General features: G+C 47.1%; 1 protein-coding gene across 1 annotated transcript; it reads left to right on the forward strand.

Annotated features, from left to right (window-relative positions):
* The first annotated feature begins 3,576 nt into the window (after positions 1-3,576).
* Positions 3,577-15,927, forward strand: CD4 (CD4 molecule). Its single transcript, XM_056482114.1, has 10 exons — positions 3,577-4,096; positions 9,907-10,038; positions 11,551-11,727; positions 11,813-11,956; positions 12,166-12,438; positions 12,886-13,248; positions 13,369-13,611; positions 13,702-13,820; positions 14,050-14,117; positions 15,314-15,927. Exons 2-10 carry the CDS (start codon positions 9,978-9,980, stop codon positions 15,327-15,329), a joined length of 1,464 nt encoding a protein of 487 aa, XP_056338089.1. The 5' UTR covers positions 3,577-4,096; positions 9,907-9,977; the 3' UTR covers positions 15,330-15,927.
* The last annotated feature ends 2,834 nt before the right edge of the window (positions 15,928-18,761 follow it).

Raw genomic sequence — 18,761 nt, forward strand, 5'->3', positions numbered from 1 at the left:
CTCCGGATGCGCATCCGAACAGCTGCTGCCACCAGCTGCTCCCCCTCGCTTTTGCCAAGGCCACTAACAGCGAATTAGTAAGCGATACGCATCCGATGTAGGTCCCTGAAAACGCCCCCAGCCACCTCTCTCCTGCCTGCTGCATTTCTCGCGTGTCCTTATCATGGGAGTGGTTTTGCTTAGGCTTGCTTTAGCCCCTGCCACTTTTGGCGACACACTTCTGCAGGTAGTTGATTATTGATTCCCCTGTCCAGTGCCCTCCAAGCAGTCCCTGATTTCCCAGCACACTTGGCTAGTCTTGCTCCATTAAGCTCCACCCTTCCTGACTAAACACAGGGGACCCCATGCTCATGAAGAACATCTATAGAGGGTTCCAAATTTTCCACTGTGATCAGCAAATTAATCTTTATGATATCTGCTATCTGCCACCACTGCTAAAAAGAAAATACTATCTCATGATATCTGAAGAGAGCCCTTTCTTCCCAATTCAGGCTTCCAAGTGCCTGCAGAGAGGTCTCTCTCCCCAGTTTCCCCCTTTTCTGAGAAAACAGCTGTGCTGGGGTGAATCACTGGGCCCCCTCAGCAGCCAGCTTGTTGTTTCTAGCATCTAGCATCGCATCTAGCATCAGAAATGCCACTGGAGAAGCTCATCAGGTGCCAGCAATTCTGTTGCAAAGAGAATGCTCCTGGCCTTTGAAGCTGCTGACAGTCAGGTGCCTGAAGATGCATCAAACACTTGTATTTCCTTCTCTCCAACACCACTGGGCAATCACTAACTTTCCAACATATCTGGGTATCTTTCAACTATCAGACTACAGAGGCACACCCGTAGCCCCCACTGATGGGCAGGGAACTTGGTTTTAAGGAGATGATCTCTGGAGGCATCTTGGCTTTCCAGTGAAGCCAGTTAAAAGGTCTTTCTCAACATCTGATTTCTGAGGCCCTTTTCTCCCTTTGTCTCTTGCTTCCTTGGAGAGCTTCAGAGTCTCTGCAGACTGTGGCCATCACCCAGCATAGCCTGGAAGCTTCTCTCTGCTGAGAGGATCTGTTTCTCTCCAACCCCAGGCTGCAAAAATATTGCTGGTGATGGGATTAGAGCAAAGAGAGGCAGCGCAGACTGTCTCTGCAGGGGATAAAGCAGGGAAACATGACAGCCACTGATTTGTGGGGGGAGAGCTCTGTGCAGTGCTCAGGCTGTTCTGGCTGTGCTGTGGGGTCAGTGTGTGATGCTGGATGAGACCCCTTTCCCCAGGGGTGCAGAACAGCAGCTGTCCCAGAGAGGTGAGAACCAGACTTGCAAAGAACTGAAAAACCAGTTAAATATTTATGAGGAATATTGTATTCGGAAGAGAGGCTGGCTGCCTAATATTATTCATCCCTTCTGGATTCTGATGTTTAATTAATGCTTGCAAAGTGCTTTGAGATGCTTGGATGAAAGTGATACAAAGACGTCACTGCACGCTGTGACCCTTGGTCCCAGAGGCACCTGTTCACTGCACAGCTGGAGCAGCTCCAAGAGATGGATCCCCACCCTAGGGTGACATGGACCCACAACAGGCATTCTCACAACATGACAAGCCTGCATCCTTGTCTCCTCAGACCCACAGCCCTGCTTCTCCTTGCAACTCTGCAGCAAGTTCAAGTTCATTTTGCAAGATTTACCCCTTCAGGGAATGCTATTTCTGGTAGATATTTGCAGTGACATAAACCAACTGTTTAAAAACAAGCCAATGTTTGTGCATTACAGAGTGCTGGGAGACAAAATGCAAGCCAAAATCTGCACAAACTGAAGCATCAGCTCAATGCCTCAGATTTCCAAGCACTGAGATGCCACAGCCTTACAATCCCAACCTGAGTTTTCTTAACATCTTTTTCCCCCCAGGACATCCCCTCTCTGGCAGCTGGGGACCAGAAAGGACACATGTGAGAAAGTTTTGATGATGCTGATGTGATATGTCAAGTTCTTGCAGAAGAACTGTGTTTCAGAAAAGGGCTTTCCCAAGTTCTGGACACTGGCAGAGTGCCCATCCCATCCCATCCCATCCCATCCCATCCCATCCCATCCCATCCCATCCCATCCCATCCCATCCCATCCCATCCCATCCCATCCCATCCCATCCCATCCCATCCCAGTTTGTATCCCACGCTGGGAAGCTTCTGTCTCATGCAGGTGACTTCCTCTCTGAAACAGGACATCTTCTTTCTCCAAAGTCACAATCAATGGAGAAGCTCTTTGCTGGAGGCCTGGTCACGGCTGTCCCTGTCACAGCTGGTGGCACAACGTGAACCTCGCTGCTGTGGCTGTCTGTCCCTGCTGCCCCCAAAGCCTGGTTGCATCTCACACCCCCATCCTCCAGACAAAGGGGCAAGCCAGTGCCAAAAGGAGAAGAGTGGGTGGCACAGAGATGCAATCTCAGCCATGTCTGGGGCTCGGTGGGTTTCCGCCACCTTGGCTGAGGCTGGGATTCAGAGAGAGAGAGAGAGAGACCAAATGTGGGTGGGAAACCACAAAAGCCCCCTCCTCCACCCTACAGAGAAGGGAAACAGCTGAGATTCAGCAGTGGTGCAGGTTGGTACAGGTTACTGAAGAGTAACCTTACACTGGGTTACAGGGGAAGCTTTTGGTGCTGGAGGGGCTGCATCAGTGGCTTCTGTGTGATGTGAGAAGGAGCCAGCCCATGTCAGCCAGAGCCACCTCCAGACAGCCCCAGAGCAGACCCACTGCAGACCAAGGCTGAGCTCATCAGTGGTGCTGGTGGCACCTTTGTGACAGTGTACTTAACACAGCTGTGCACAGCAGCTGTGGGAGACAGGGAGGACAACAGGTGGGAGAAACAGCCCTGCAGACACCAAGATCAGGGCAGAAGGAGGGGCAAGAGGTGCTCCAGGTGCTAGAGCTGGGATGCCCATGCAGCCCATGGACAGCCTGCACTGGAGTAGGTTTTCTGTGGCCTGTGGAGGGGCCACACTGGGCTCCTAGATGAGGTTATCTAGGTTATCTAGCACCCTGCCCAACCACACCTTGAAAGCCTCCTGCAATGGCAACTCGCCACATCCCTGGGGAGGTTTTTCTGTTGACTGATTGTTTTCACTGTAAGAAACATCTTCCTAATGTCAAGATGAACATGAAGAACTGCAGTCCATGAGAAGAACCCACATCAGAGCATTTCTTGAAGGACCCCATGGTGGAGCAGAGGAACAGCATAAGCAGGAAGAAGCAGCAGAGATGAAGTGCTTGTTTGTTTGTTTTTAAATTTATCACTATTTTATCAATTTATTTGTTTTTAATTGGGCATAAATTAAATTCACCTTTCCCCAAGTTAAGTCCATGACAGTAGCTGGGAGGAGATCTCCCTCTCCTCATCCTGACATGAGAGAGTTTTTCACATCTTCTCTCTCTGCCTTGCTGAAGAGGGGGAATTAGGGTGCAGCCAGGTGGGTGCTGACAGACAGCCAAGGAAAAGCCACCACTGCTACAAAGAAAATATTCTCTCATCTCACCCTAAATCTCAGACGTACTCTGGAGAGGTGGGGCTGGGGTCAGCTCCTCAGAGGTGCCTCCTCTCAGTGGTGGTGCAGGAGACAGGCTGGGAAACGGAGTTCCAATGACTCTCACGGAGTGCGGGAGGTGTGGGACAGTCGGATTGCTCAGCTAACCTGTCAGTCCGTGGGCTCTCCTGCTCAGAGGAGCAGGGCCAGCTCCCAGCCATGCACGCCCAGGTCCCAGCCCGTCACGGCCTCCATCAGCGGCCCCATGGCCAATAGGCTGTCTCTGCTTGGCACACTCATTCTCTCCAGCGCTGCCATACCTCGCCTTCCGCCCGCGTCCACTGCTGCTCACACCCAGAGCCGAAATCACGCGCCTTTGGAAAATCACCCTCTGCCGAGAGAAGCCGGCGGATGTCGGCAGAACCTGGACTGGCAGCGAGACCTCGCCGTCGCTCCGGCTGGAGAGGAGGAGACATCAAGGCCAACCCAACATCTGCTTGTGAACATCAACTTCGTTCTTCTTTTGTTTCAGCTGTAGCTGGGTGAGATCAATTACAGCAGGTGACAAACACAAGCAGACAGAAACACAGAGGCTGAGAGAAAAGAGGTAAGGAAACTCTTTCTTTTGCTATGAAACCAGCCTGTTTTGGGGTTTTTTAATGCTACAAACTTTGTTACTCCACTCAAGTTGCATGGATGGATTGGTTTTGCCTTGTTGTAAAACCATCGTAAACCTTTGACTTGATAATACTTCTCTGGCTGTGCAATTCTCTGAGGCCTTTTAATTTTAACTAAAAACTGTTTGTCTCCCTGGATTTTTCTCTGAAAGGGGCAGAAAAAAAGGGAGTTATGAAAAGTTCAGCTTTCCTCAGAGCCTGAGGATCTCATGGATCTTTAAAACCCATATATAGGGAAATATGTCCTATATGAGGGCCTGTCACTGGTGACTGCATATCCCCAAGGGCTGCAAATGCATTGGGGAGCAGCCCTCTACCAACTGCCACTTGCTATCACCTTCTCCACATACCCTGCAGGAAGGGGAACTTTATTCTATAAAAAGCCTGCAAAAATAAGAAGATGCCAGTCTCTGGCTAAGTAAGGATGTCTACTTACATCTGTACGTGCTGAGACCGGAGGGGTCTGTTCTGCTAATCCAGGCTGACTGGCTCACTGCCTGACACTAGCTGCCAATGCAGCCTGATCCATTAGCTCAGGGCTGAGTGAGCAGGATTTCTTGGAAAAAGAGGGATCCTTGCAATTTCAGGACAACAGAAAAGAGATTTGCTTTCCCCTTTCAAGGGCTGCTGCGCAGTTGAAATTAGGAGTTTCAGTTCTGGTTGAGTCTTTCAAATTTCATGTGGCCTATCCTACTCAGCCTCTATCAGCCACATCAGATATTCCTTCCTCCACATGGTGTGTGAAGGTTTAGTTCAGGTTACTACTCAGTTACGACTCACTATGAACTCAAGAGTCCCTGGTGCAGGTTAGAATCATAGGATCACAGAAGGTCTGGGTTGGAAGAGACCTTTAAAGAACATCTCATTCCAACACCCTGCCACAGGCAGAGACACCTTCCACTAGACCAGGTCACTCAAAGCCACATCCAACCTGGCCTTGAACGCTTCCAGGGATGGAGCAGCCACAGCTTCTCTGGGCAACCTGTTCCAACACCTCATCAGTCTCTGAGTAAAAGATTTCTTCCTAACATTTACCCTCTTTTAGTTTAAAACCATTCCTCCTTCTCCTATCACTATCTGACCAAAAAAGTTGCTCTTCATCTTTATTATAAGATCCCTTTAAGTACTGAAAGACCATGATGAGGTCTCCTTGACTTTTCCTTTGTCCTCCCCAGTGTCTCACAAACGTGTCTGCCAAAGCTGCCTGCAGCACAGCAGGGCTCAGCTCATTCAAGCATCCACCTCATCCCCACTAGCGGCTCCTGAGCACCCAGGGACAGTGCCCACCTCATCTGCCACAGCCTCATGTGGGGACACTGTGTTCACCAAAGCAAAATTAAGGAGGGATAATACCCAAATGACATCCCAAGTAGATACAGGGCTTGGAAGGTTGAGGAAGGAGCTGATTTCAGAGTGCATCACAGTGATTTGATTAGTCATAGCCTCCAGTGGCTTTAGAAAGTCAGGTCTTGGCTTGCCCTTAGGCCAGAAGGGAGCAGCCTGGGCTGTGGAGGTGGAGCCACTTCTTGCGGCCTCCACATGGTTCCAGGCCTGTGCCTGGGCATGGGGTGCTTCATGGCTGAGGGGAGCCTAGCTGGTGCTGACACAGTGACATCACCACCCTTGTCCTGATGGTGGGACCTTTCTTGGGGAGGTTCAGCTGCTTTCATGTCTGTGACCCCACGGATCCTGCTCCAGTGCCTCCCTCTCCCAGGAGCCCCAATGGGAAGGTGGCATCTGCTCTGGGATGAGCAGAGATGCTCAGGAGGAAATGGAGGCAGGGTCGAACAGCCCAGGGGGACAGTAGGGACCACAAATGACCTTCACTGCTGTCAAAACTTTGTTCTCTGCTGGCTATTTTCATTGCACTTGGTCTCTTACCCTGCCTGCTGCTCACCTGACTTGCTTTTAAGAGGCAAATTCAAAGAAGCCACTATTTGGTAACAGAGCCAAGTCAGCTTTGTTTCAGATTTTTAGTGTGAGAAGAAGGGGGTGAACCCCTTCAGCCCCAAGCCCCACATCTGAGCCTAACTCATAAGCAGGGCAAGGCTCAGCTCATCCCTGAGCGCTGGCCCGGCAGCAGCGCAAGGGGAAATGCCGCGGCGGAAGCTGAGGTGTGGAGCCCTGGTGGGGAGGGAGGGCTGGGGGCCCCTCAACCCTGACAGATCAAAGCACAGCCACAAACAAGAGCGAGAGGAGAAGACAAAACCACACTGCAGGAAGGAGGCGCAGGAACACATCAAGAAAAGGAGATTGCCTGCTCTGCCTCAGGACCGGTTGCTGAGTTTTTATTTGTTGTTTTCTTTTTTTTTTTAATTTAAGTTCCCTTCTGTGTCATGCCAGTGCAGCTGTGGAGAGGTCTCTGTAGCCATCACCCACTGAGGTTCAGTGCTGGAGGGACCGAGGGGCTGCCAGCCAAGCTCTCAGGCAGATGTTCTCCGGGCATGACTTGGTCCTGCAGGCATCATTCTCTGGAGCAAGCCCACTCACTACCTCAGCTCTCCTTTTCCTATCCCTCAGGGAGGCAGGGATCATTAAAATAAGTCAAGAAGGAAATTAAACCAGTTTAGTAAGAGGGGGAAGTTAAAATGAAAAGGAAATCAATGTTCACTTGGGAGGGAGCCCTGCTCCTCCGTTGCTAGACGTGCTAATAAATCAAGTATGCCTGGACTGTTTCTGGCACAGAGGCCAGCTGGCATGAGATGGTCTGGGCTATTAAACTCACTTAACCTCCAAAATGAACTGGCCATATGCCAGCCACCTAATGGGAGAGGTCCCTGGCCCATGCTAACACCTAAATGCATCCCAAGAGTTGCTCGGGAGAGCAGAGTTGTCCCCGGCCAAAAATGTGTCAGGAAATGTACTAGCAATTTAACAGGACTGATGAGTATGTTCCAGTGCCTGGGGACATTCTGTGACACTGCTTAATTTATGAGTACCACCGTAAGATACAGCTGGGCTGCCTGTAAGGAGGCTGTGGGTCTGCTACAAGCATCCGCTAATGAGAGCAGCTTGCTCCTCGGTTAACACAGCCTTGCTCACTGAGATCTGTAAACTCCGGAGCAGCATCCCTGAGATCTGGCCTGGAGGGATGCAGAAGGAGATGGAAAGGCAGGGGGGAACAGGAGGTGGCATGCATGAGAAGCAGAAATAAACAGGCAGAGAGGGAAAGTGTGTAAAAGAAATCCTAGCTGAAGGCAACCCATTTTCCCCACTGATTTGTAACATGTAGGTGGTAACATCACACTGTGGAGATCTGCCACAGAAATACAAAGATTAGTGTGAACAAAGTGGGAATGCAGAAGTTGTGAAACCAAGAGAAGAAACAGAAGAACAAAGGTGCATCAATCTGCATCTACCAAGATGCACAAGGTCAGCAGTTCACCAGTCCCACAGTGCTCTGGTTGTGTGGTTTTGCTCAATAACAAGGAAGCAAGAAGGCAAAGAACAAACTGAAGCCATATGACAGGAGAATAGAGATTCCCAGTCAAAACAAAATTATGAGGTGTGACTCAGCGATTTCATTAATTTTTACTTGTTCCATTACCTTCAGGTTTTATATAAAGTTTAATTACTTTAAGAATTTGAAACCCATCACTGAACTGTTAATTTACAGGTATTACTTTAGAGTGGGGGCTGGCTTTTTCATCCCACAGGAACAGGTGATGCAAGATTTCACAGCAAGGATGAGGCTTCTCCTGTCACCTCAGGAATGGATCTTACTAAGGGCCCTGTGCCAGTTCTCAGTTATCAATGTTCCTTCGGAGTGAGATGCATACAGATGCCTTGTTAGTGCCCCTTTCTTTATTCTGTAGCTTAACCCAGCAAACTGCTTCATCACTGCTTCTGCATCTTGTTAGGAGTCATCTCCAATCATCTGTACTTGCTCCTTTGTTTTACATTTTTCACAGAAAACAGCTCATGCAAATATTTCCTGGCCTGGGGTGGGTTTTTTGTTTAGCACAGGCAAGCCACAGGTCTCCTCTGACTGCCTCTTTGCCACCTGTTTATCTTCTGATGGTGCATATGGCTGCTGTCTTGCTCTTGCACACATATTTTTCATCTGTGCATGTGTGCACATTGGTCTGGATGTCAGATGTTGTGCTGACCTGATCTCCATTTAAATGTAGTGCTGATGTTTTCATCTACTCTTTGATAGCTTCACATGTTCTGATCATTAAATTAATTTCAGTATTAAATTATCCTCTAATGGAATATATTACACTTAATATTGCACATCATACATATAAGTATTGTAGAAAATTATTCATTAATTTCTTTTGAGTTTTATCCCATTAAGACTCCAGCCTTTAGTCTGTCCCACACCTGACATAGGGACTGCCTGCTTTCAGAGAAGTGAGGTCACCTCACTGGCTTGTTCATTCCCCAGAGCATTTAAGCTGCTTGGCTTCCCTTCTGTGATACATGCTTGGTTTAAGGATGGAGAGCTCATTAGTGTCCTTGCACCAGCAGCCATGGTCCCCTTCACCTTGGCAGCCCACTCAGATGCAGCTGTCACCAACACGTGGTCTTTGCTACAGTTAGAAACTGCATCTAATTTGATAACTCCCCTTAACATGGTCATTAGCTTCCACTTCCCACATAAGGTTTTGCTACCATTAATGCAATCTCTTCTTTTGGATTGCATTCCTCCTTTCTCCCCATACTTTTCATTGAACAGTCCCAAGGATTCAAGCAGGTCTTTCCAACATCAGATTTGCTGGCTATTGAGATTTTTAAGGTAAGGAGTTAAAAAAAAAACCAAAACAATAAACCCAAACCTGAAGAAAAGTAATAATAACATCCTAAAGACAGCTGTAATCATAGAATCACAAAATTTCATGGAAATATTTAGATGGAAAGGGATATTGGGAGGTCTCCAGTTAATTCTACTCAGAGCTGAGTTGACTCTAAAATTACAACGTTCTCAGGGCTTGACAAAGCAACTTCTGAGCATCTCCAATGGTGGAGATTGCCTAGCATCACTTGGCATCTATTCCATTGCTGAACCACCTTCAGTGGGAAGAAAGTTTTCCTTCTATCTAGTCAACATTTCCCTGCTCAACATATGGCTGCTGCCTCCTGTTCCTCCCTTGTGCACATCTGAGGAGAATGTGGCTTATTCTTCTAGGTGTAGCCATTAGATAATGGGAAACTGAAATCAGATGCCACTTTGGCTCCCTTCTTCCTATCAAGCCCAGTTTTCTGCCTCTCCCAGTATGTCAGGTGCTCCAACTTCCTCACCATCTCACTAGCCCTCCACTGAACTCTGTACAGGTTGTTGGCATCCTTCTTGTACTGGAGGCCCAAAATTGTACCCTAAATCCTAGATGAGACCTCAGGTGTGCCAAATAGAGAGAAATAATTACTTCACTCTACTTCCAGCAGAGCTGGCTGTGCTCTTGCTAATGCAGCCCTGTATGTGTTTAGCTTTAATCTCTGCAAGAGTGATGATAACCCACCATAGAGAAGTAAAAAAGCACACAACTCTTGGCAGTATAAACAGCTGCTGCCTGATGAATGCCAGAAGCCTAGGGATGAGTAAAATGAAATGTTTATTACCAAACTCCAGGGGCATGCTGCAGATGGATTCTTTGCTGAAACAAAGGGCTCGGGTGACTTTCCCAATAAGCTTCCATTTTGCTGTGCCGAAGGATGGTGGGAGCTGACTGGGAACACAAGTCCCATCCATCGAGGTCTGAAAATCAAACATTATTAACAGAGCATTTGGGTCTTCCAGGATAAGATCCCTTGGCAGTGACAGCCTTTCCAGCCCTGCTCTCCGTGGACGGGAGGAGCGTTCCCACAGCGATGGAGTTGTGCGGCAAAGCCGTGAGCCACATGTCTGCCACCTTCTTGCTTCTGCATCTGGGTGAGTCCTGGGCTCAGCAAACCCCCATGGCTCTCACAGCCTTTCCACAAGCCTCACAACACTCGCTGTATTCCTAGGCTCTTTCTGATGTGTTGTGTAAGGTTCCTCACATGGTTTAGCTTTGGGACTCAGGTTGTTCCCAGCTCACCTGCTGAGCCTGCCAGCCAAAACCTGGGTGCATTGCCAGGTTTGGGGAGCTGCCTCGTAGAGAAGCAGGAGTGGGGATTCCAGTGAGAACCATGATATACACCAAGCAGAGGGGAAAATACTGCCCCACTGCCTCCAGCTGCCTGGGCAAAAACGTATCTGCGATGTGTAACCACATCTGTGATGTGATCTTCAGAATCTCATCACAGTTTTGCCCTTGCAAATGGAATGCTACTGGCTTGCTTAGCTTGACTGCTAATGTTACAAGCTTTGGTGGACTTTTTAGTTCTCATTTTCCAAGAAAGGAAAGAGTGAATGAGGCCAAGCCTGCATTTCTCAGATACTCGGCTTTGATTCCTCTGGTCACAGAGGAAAGATTGGAAATCTCTCATGCACCCTAGAACCACATGAAAAGCAAAAGATACAACTCTTATTAATCACATTTCTAATTTCAGATTTAAGATAAATCATAAACTTCTGTAGTCCAATGTTCAATTATCGAAAACCTGTATTGGTACTGTTGCAGGTTATCTCTTAGAGAGATGTCACTTCTGGCAAACCCTACATTAAACTCATGCGAACTTCTCATTTTTCACTTCTACAGCTCCTTACTATTCAGGTCACCTGGGGGATTTGCAAGTAAGGCATCTCTGAGAGCTTACAAACAGTGATGCAGGAGACCACAATCCTGTTATTTCCAATCTTACCTCTGGCAACTCCATCTTCTTAAGGTCTTCTACAGAAATCTTCTTTACAGTGAAGGAAAGGAAATGATTCTCCCAAGTAACCACTCCTAATGTTTCTTCAACATTATACATCCTATTTCTAAAACTGTCACTTAGCCCTCCTCCCAAGAACAGGAGCCTGACATTAGGTCAGCCTTCTTTCTTTCTTTTTAACTTTATTTCTTCATTTTCAGTCTTCGTCCATGCAAAACCTGGAAGAATGTGTGCGCAAGTATGTCAGTGTTGACTGTGAAGTAAAGGAGGGCTGACATATGCTGTCCTTAATTTACTACCAGTAGAATAACTAAGTCTTATCCAGTGGAAAAAGGTTGTTTCAGTAAAATTGTTGACACTTCAAAATGATGGTCAGTTCACCATAAAAACTGGTATTTTTACTTTTCTCTGAATATGTATGAAAGAGAATAGCCATTAGCCAGGTAATAGAAGAGCTTGATTGATTGATTGATTGATTGATTGATTGATTGATGATATAAAGAAGTGACAAATTCAGAAACTGAGGATAATTTCAGTGTCTGGGAAAGGAAGGAGAAATATCAACATATTTTCGGAGGCTGGGAAGTGTTTACTGAGCCACCCTTCAGAAAGTGAACTTGTGCCTTTTTTTGGTATTGACTTTCAGGTCTGATCTCCAGTATGGCTCACCAAAATGAATTCCAGACTGGGCTTGCAGGACTGGAGGTGACCCTGAACTGCACAGGCATACTTCCTGACTCAAAATTATCCCGGGACACACTTGTGCGCTGGATGTATTATGATACTCCTTTATGGCGTACGGAAAAGGGTAGAACTTGGAGAAGTAAGGTTTCCAGTTCATTACCCCTTCTCCCTTCACACAGCTGAGAAACCTCTTCCTTCCTAACCAAGCCTATTTTTTTCAAAAGCATCAGCTTTCATTACTGATCGATTTGAGATCAAGATGCAATATAAACAGCTGTGGGTGCGGAATTTGAAGCTCTCCGATGCTGGCATCTACACCTGTGAATTTGGCTCCCACAAAGTCCACACCTCACTGCATATCTTTAAATGTGAGTTGGTGGAGGGGACCATAGAGCCTGGGGAGACATCTCTGCTGGGATTCTTTATCCTGCTGCATTTCTTCTGTCCTGGGCTATCATAGTTCATTTCTCCTCCATCTCCAGAGCACAGCACCTCCATGTTCTCTTTGCTGTAACACTTGTCTCTCTCTCTCAGGAGGAGGAACTGACTTACTGGCTGTGCTTCTTTCTTTTCACAGTGATGATCTCTTTGGATGGGCATTTTCTGCAAAATGAAGTCCCTGAGCTGATTTTAATGCAAAATTCATCCAGTCCTCTACCGGATCTCAGAATCACATTGCTTGACAGTAACAATAACAGAGTAACACCAAAATTACAAAACAAGAGCCGTCAAAAATACATAGTGAATTTAAGGAAACTGGAGGCTATGGACAGCGGGACCTGGGTGTGTCAGGTCCATTCAGACTCTCCATTGATTGATCAGAACATCCCATTTGCTGTGAAGGTATTAGGTATGTGACAACAAAAATCAAACTCACACTCAGCCTTGGGAACCAGTGTTCCCTTCAGTTCATGAGTTTAACTTTTAATCTACACATCCCAAGCACTGGTGCTCCAGGACAGACTTCCCAGGGCTTCCAACAATGCGGCTTGGGGATTGTTCTGCTGCCTGAGTTCTGTTCCACTCTGCCACTCATTTTCCTCTCCAGGCTTGGTGAGGAGAAGATTCTCCTTCCCTCAGGGTCTGTTCTTCTCAGCTCTGCTGTGCTTGGGAGCTTTGGATCTTTCTGCTGTCTTATTCTCAGACTCTGTCTAACCTTCCTGGAGGATGTCGTGGCTTTTCTCCAAGTTCTTTTTAAGCTGAGTGCAGCATGCCTCACTCTGGATCAAGGGTAGACATGGGGAAGCGTAACCATGGCTTTCCCTGCCTCTGTATTCCTTGTCTCTTCTAAATTCAGGTTTTCAGAATCCAGATTTGGAAAGAAAGTATGCAACTGTTGATAGCACTGTCATCTTGTCATGGCATCTGAACTCCCAGAAGATAAAATGGAAAGAAGGTTTCACAGGACAGCTGAATTGGAAACAACAGGAAAGTGCAAACCCTCATGAGCTGCTTGATTTCAACATCACAGCACAAGGACAGCTGCATGTGACCAAAAAAACCAGCAACTTTCTGTTTGAGATACCTGAAAGAAAACCTGAAAGTACCATAGAAGTGAAGCTTCCCAAAGTGCATTTCAACCATTCTGGCCAGTACCAGTGCCAGCTGGAGTACCAAGGAAGACATGCACAGAGCAAGATAGAGCTGGTGGTGATGAAAGGTGAGAGGGAGAGAAGTGGGTCATGAAGAGGAGGAGCTGCAGAAACCTGCAAGCCACAAGAGCATGGATGGAGCCATCTTCCCTTCCCCTCACTCACATGTCCTTTTCTCACCTTTACAGTCTCAGCTAAGCCTGTTGGGCCACTCTCCAGAGGGGCCAATATGACCCTGACCTGCCAGGTCTCTGGGCCGCTCCCACCCAGTGCCTACTTGCGCTGGGAACGTGTGAATGGCACGAACATGGACATTAAGAACTCAAAGCAGAACGAAGTAAAGTTGGAGGTGAACATCAGTGCTGCAGGGCTGTGGAGCTGTCACCTCATAGAAGACAGTGACAGAAAGATCAGCGTTCACTACCACGTGGGTATGGAAATTAGCATCACGTCCCTGCCCCAACCCTAAAGCTGTAAAATTCTCTTTTTTTCTGTGGCTAAACACTTTGCTTCTCCCACAGAGGAAGCTGCCGCTTGGACTAACTATGTGATAATTGGAGCAAGTGTTGGAGGCAGTTTATTGGTGTTTGCCCTTGGGTGCCTGTGCATCATCAGTGTTACAAACTGGCAACGGAGAAGGGTGAGTGGCATGGTCCCTGTGAAAGACGCAGAGATTACTGGCTCTCCAAACCACAGGAGCAGTCAGATTTCCTGTCTGGCTGCAGGGCAGAACAGACAAAGGGTCAATCCTTAGACTCAAGCAAATTTTTGAGATGGGCAGTCTGCAGATGTCAGACAGCTTTACTACAGAGGAAAGCATTTGAAGCATAAAAATATCCAATTATTCTTTGTCCTATCTCTCCTGGCAGCAACGGGCAAAAAGGATGGCACAAGCAAGACAATACTTGCTGGAAAACAAGACGTGTCAGTGTCAACAGTAAGTGGCAATGAGGGCACCCAGAATGGGCAAAGACTGTTTTCAAGAGAGAGGAGCTAGATGATTGAGTGGGGAGAAATTGAACTTGAGCCTCTTTGGTGAAACAGTATAGCTGCATTTCAGCATTTTCAGCTCTAACTTATGTTAAATCCTGCTTAAGAGTTATGAGCTATGCTAAATCCTAAACCCACAGGTAGCACTGTGTTGGAAAAGAGTGGTCTCACTAAAATTATCTTAATGTTGAGAGATGTTAGCCCAACCCAAGCAGGAGCTCCAAAGTCCTTTGGGAGGGTTCACAGTGAATCTGAGATCTGGATATCAAGGTTGTGGAGGTGGAAGGCACACAACCAAGCACAAGGATGAAACTCAAATTCTAAAAATCCATGATGTCCACAATTTAATTCCAGCTCTGCTAGCACAGTGCTGGACTGCAGTTAGTGAAAATTGCCAATAACCTCCCAGGAGTAACAAAAGAAGAGAAAAAAAAATCACAGAACACTCTGATTTATACCTTTCCTGAAGGCCTTGGGTGATTGTGAAATACACCATCGTGTCATGACCCTTTTCATGGGAGCAAGGATTTCTCAGCAGAGAAGCTGCTCTCTTTGCATGTCTTTAAGCTTATATGGTATCAGGCATCAGGAGCAGCTGTTGGAAACACTGACAGCCTTTCTGCCACTGGAAATGGAGCACAAAGGGAAGTATAAATGAATGCATGAACAAGTTTAATGTTTGGGTTCAAAACAGGACTTCTGCTTCATTTTCACTGGTGACATTGGCAAACGGTGATAGTTTCACCTGATTTTATTTTCACTGTCACCAAGAATTCAGTGAGAATGTTTATTGGCAAATGCTGCATCACAGCTAGGATGTGTATGTGGTAAAGAGCATAACGTGTCAAAGAATTCACCTCATTTTCACATACATTTTATCAAGGTTAAAAAATAATCCCCATAAAGAGAGGACAAAGCCTGCACAGATACATCAAAATCTAGATAAATCTGTGCAGTACAAGTGCTGATACAGTTGTTCTCTAGCTCTCTTTGCCAAGTAAGCAGCTCAGTGTAACTGAAACCTAAACTGCAGCTATGTGGATGCTCAAGTAACTGTTTGCATCCTCAGCTACAGAGGCAGGCAGTCATTTTCCATGTAAAAGAAGTGGGGGGTGGTACTCATGTAGTACTTTTCTCCTGCAGCCGACTGAAGAAGTAATAGTGCAACACTGGCATCACAAGGACTGAAGTCTCTGCCTGTACCTAAGCACCTGGCAGCCCATAGAGCTCTGTGAATCCATCTCCCTTTCTCCTGTTTTAATGTAATTCTTTATTCCTTCATCACTCCCCAACTCTAATGCCATGGAGGGAGGCTAGGAGCCAATGGACAAGACAAGAAACCCTGAGGGGTTATGATTAATCCCCAGTTCTATAATGAGAGATGCTGAACAGAAGATATGTGTATATATATATATACACACACATGCACATACATAATATGCTTGCATTTTGTTCATGCACTTAATTTGACCTTCTTGTGGAACCAATTTTATGCGCTTCTTTTATCTGCCTGAGCGACAATAAATTACTTTGGGGTTGGGAGTTATTTTTTGCAAGCTGGACTACATTTTTTTCTGAGGCACTCATGTCTGGTTCAAATTCACATTTCTCTCTTTCCTGCTAGGATGTGAAATGCTGATTCTCTCTGTCTCCAACCTCCCTGGCTGCCATGAACCTTTCTTAATGCACCAGCTCTTTGCTCTCTGTGAAACCTTTCTGTCCATACTCATTTGCCTTTCCTGAGCAGTCTTAGACCCAAATATCTGATCCCCTATATCTATCCCTCAGCCTGTAGCTTTAACCTCTTCCAAGGTAAACAAGCCAACAAACAAGTAAAAACAGCACAGCCAGTGGAATAATTCAGAACGAATTTTATCAGGAGGGCAGTTAAGGATACCAAAAGATTCTGGAAGTCAGAGCCTGAAGAAGTCCTGAATGTTGATTTAGAAGGTAAGTTTGGGAAGGGTGTGAGAAAATAATTTCCTAAGAGAACAAACCAGCCTTGAGCTGCCTAATCCTGCAGAGTGCAGAGAGCAGATGCTTCTGAGAAAGCCACTGAAAATGTTTCTCACCAAAATGACCCTTTTTTTTGGCTCAAGGGGATGAGAAGAGGGAGTGAAAAGCCCAAGAAATTTCAGATGGAACTAAAAGCATGTTTCAGAGATGACAGAACGTCCTGAAAGAAAAACTGCTGTTAAAATATGTACACAGAAGTCTTGTGTTTATAGAAGTTGCTCTACTGTCTGCTAGTGGCAGGTCACACAGGCCTTGGGGTCCTACAGCTGTCACTGGCTGCAGTCCTGGTTTGTTTGCCTGCGCTGGCCTTGCTGGGGACAGGCACAGAGGGGCACTGGGCTGTGGGAAGGGCTCCCTGTGCTCCAGACCCTCCGTGGGATGCCTGGTGCTGCAGGAGGGGGTTTCTGTGCTGCAGTCACGCCAGCATCATGCTGTTACTGACAGACAATAGACAGGTGGCAACGGCACAGCAACACCTGCGAGCCGGGGGAAATCCTCCAGCCCACAACCCTGCATGGGGACACAGCCCAGACAGCAGGTGTGGGCCTCACTGGTGTCAGGCCTGTTTCTCCACCTTCATCCTCACTCAGTCAGAAGTGACAATGGCCCACACTGACATCACTTTCCTTCCTACAGCTTGTGCTTGCATGCACATGACTACATTAATTTTGGAAAAGCCTTGGTCCGTATCCTGGTGCTTGCGGTTGCTCCTTCTGCTCCTGCTCCTGTTCTTGAACTGCCAGTATACCTTGGGAGGGGCTGTGGCCCATCAATCTGCTAAACAAGGCATCAACATGGCTTAAGGACAGGTCCATTTTAGGAGCTGTATGTGGGAAAATGAGCACAAAGTCATTGGTGGTCTCTGTAATGGTCATGCCAAACTGCTTGGTACAGTCCCCTCAACAAAAACTACCCCTGTTTCTGCAGTTCAGACTCTTCACCTTAAATAACTGCTTGAGTACCCAAATCAGCTCCTTTTTTTTCACTCACACGGTATCTGGAGCAGAGAGATTATCCTGTACCACCTGATAGCCAGATGGGACAAAAAAATCAGGCTGGGTGAACATCTGTTGGGAGCTCCTTTAGCACTGCAGCCATCTCCAGCAGTTCAGATGCTTACCTGAGGTTCTGACAGCCAAACCAACCACCTCTTTACCAAAAAATACCAGCCCTGACTTTTTCAGCAAGAGAATCAGCCTGACAATAAAAGACTAAGCTAATAGCGCTTATTAAAAACCTTGTGCCCCAGTTTCAGCCAGTGTAGAGTTAATTTTTTCTCAGCACAGGGTCCATCAAACCCGGCCTGTCCAGGATAAAATGCATTGGTAGCAGACAATGCCAGCACTGGTGGCTCGAAGAACACGGAGGTGCCTGAGCTGCCTGACAGCTGTCAAAGCCAGGATGCAGCTCTCCTCTCTTCCAGAGGCTGGAAGAGGCACACAGAGTCTTCACATGTAACCAAAGGTTGTGTCCCCAAGCACAGCTGGGGCCCACCTGCAAAGAGCACTCAGGCTCTCACCCCCGCCATCGACGCAGAAGGTGCCTCCGTCTGCTTCCAGGTGGCCTGGTTAGCATGACAGCAGATGTGATGGTGCCACTGGGATGCCTGTAAGCACACAGCCACATCCACAGATGCACAGCTTCCAGTTCTCCCATCTGCATGAGTGTAACAAAAATGATAGGCCTTCCTCAACATTGCACAATTCCTAGGTGGGTCTCCTGATCTCAGAAGTTGTGACCCTGCCCTACTCTACTTGAAGCTCATCTGCAAGCATAATCACTGTAGGCTCTAATCTTATAAATCTCTATATTTTGGCAGCACTCCTGTCTGTCTCCTTTGTTCCCTAGATGCACGGACTGCCCTGATTGAGAGAAAAGTCATCCACAGAGTCAGTCCCAGTTAGGCTCTGCTTTCCACCTGAGCGCAATACTGAAAGCTTCAGTGTGGGCTTCAAGGCAGCACAGAGGTAGAGATTCAAGATTCAGATTCAGATAAGAAACAAGCTTGCACAAAATGTGTCAAGGTAGATGAGTCCCCAGCTGGAATGGAATGCAGTTACATCTTGCCCAAGCCAGGACTTGACAGGCTGTCTTCCACGTATCCTGGTCCTCCTTCTCAGGAAGTGTTGAGGACTTCTCCCTTTGCTAGGTGAGACACAGGTGTATCTACACTATGCAAAGGCACTAATACCTCTGCATGATACAAACCACAGCAATAAACAACTCTGCAAAGCAGCAAACACAATGACAGACTTATTTTATCATGTGGTAACAGCTCATCAGAGTAACCCTGAGATGATGGCGTACATGGCCATACTCACAAAATGACAATGTCAGCAAGAGCTCTGTGTAGTGATGTGGAAACACCACAGAAAGCATGAGTTTGGAAGAATATGTGAAGTGCTGATTTTTCCTATTATGTCAGTCTTTCTGATACTACTGTTCTCCGTGTTTCTGGGCTGCAGAAGGGGAAAAGCACATTCCTCAGACCTTCGGACCCACCTCCAACACATGGCCCTCGGTCAGGATCCACAGACCTCCTTGCTCCAGCAGAGGGAGGAGGTTGGACACAGCT

The sequence above is a fragment of the Oenanthe melanoleuca genome, chromosome 1 (genome assembly GCF_029582105.1).
Source record: "Oenanthe melanoleuca isolate GR-GAL-2019-014 chromosome 1, OMel1.0, whole genome shotgun sequence".
NCBI lineage: Eukaryota > Metazoa > Chordata > Aves > Passeriformes > Muscicapidae > Oenanthe > Oenanthe melanoleuca.

Coding starts and splice junctions, on each gene's coding strand:
- CD4 (XM_056482114.1), top strand. CDS start 9,978: ATGGAGTTGTGCGGCAAAGCCGTGAGCCACATGTCTGCCACCTTCTTG. Junction 13,612..13,701: donor CAGCGTTCACTACCACGTGG/GTATGGAAATTA, acceptor CTTCTCCCACAG/AGGAAGCTGCCGCTTGGACT. Junction 13,821..14,049: donor CAAACTGGCAACGGAGAAGG/GTGAGTGGCATG, acceptor CTCTCCTGGCAG/CAACGGGCAAAAAGGATGGC.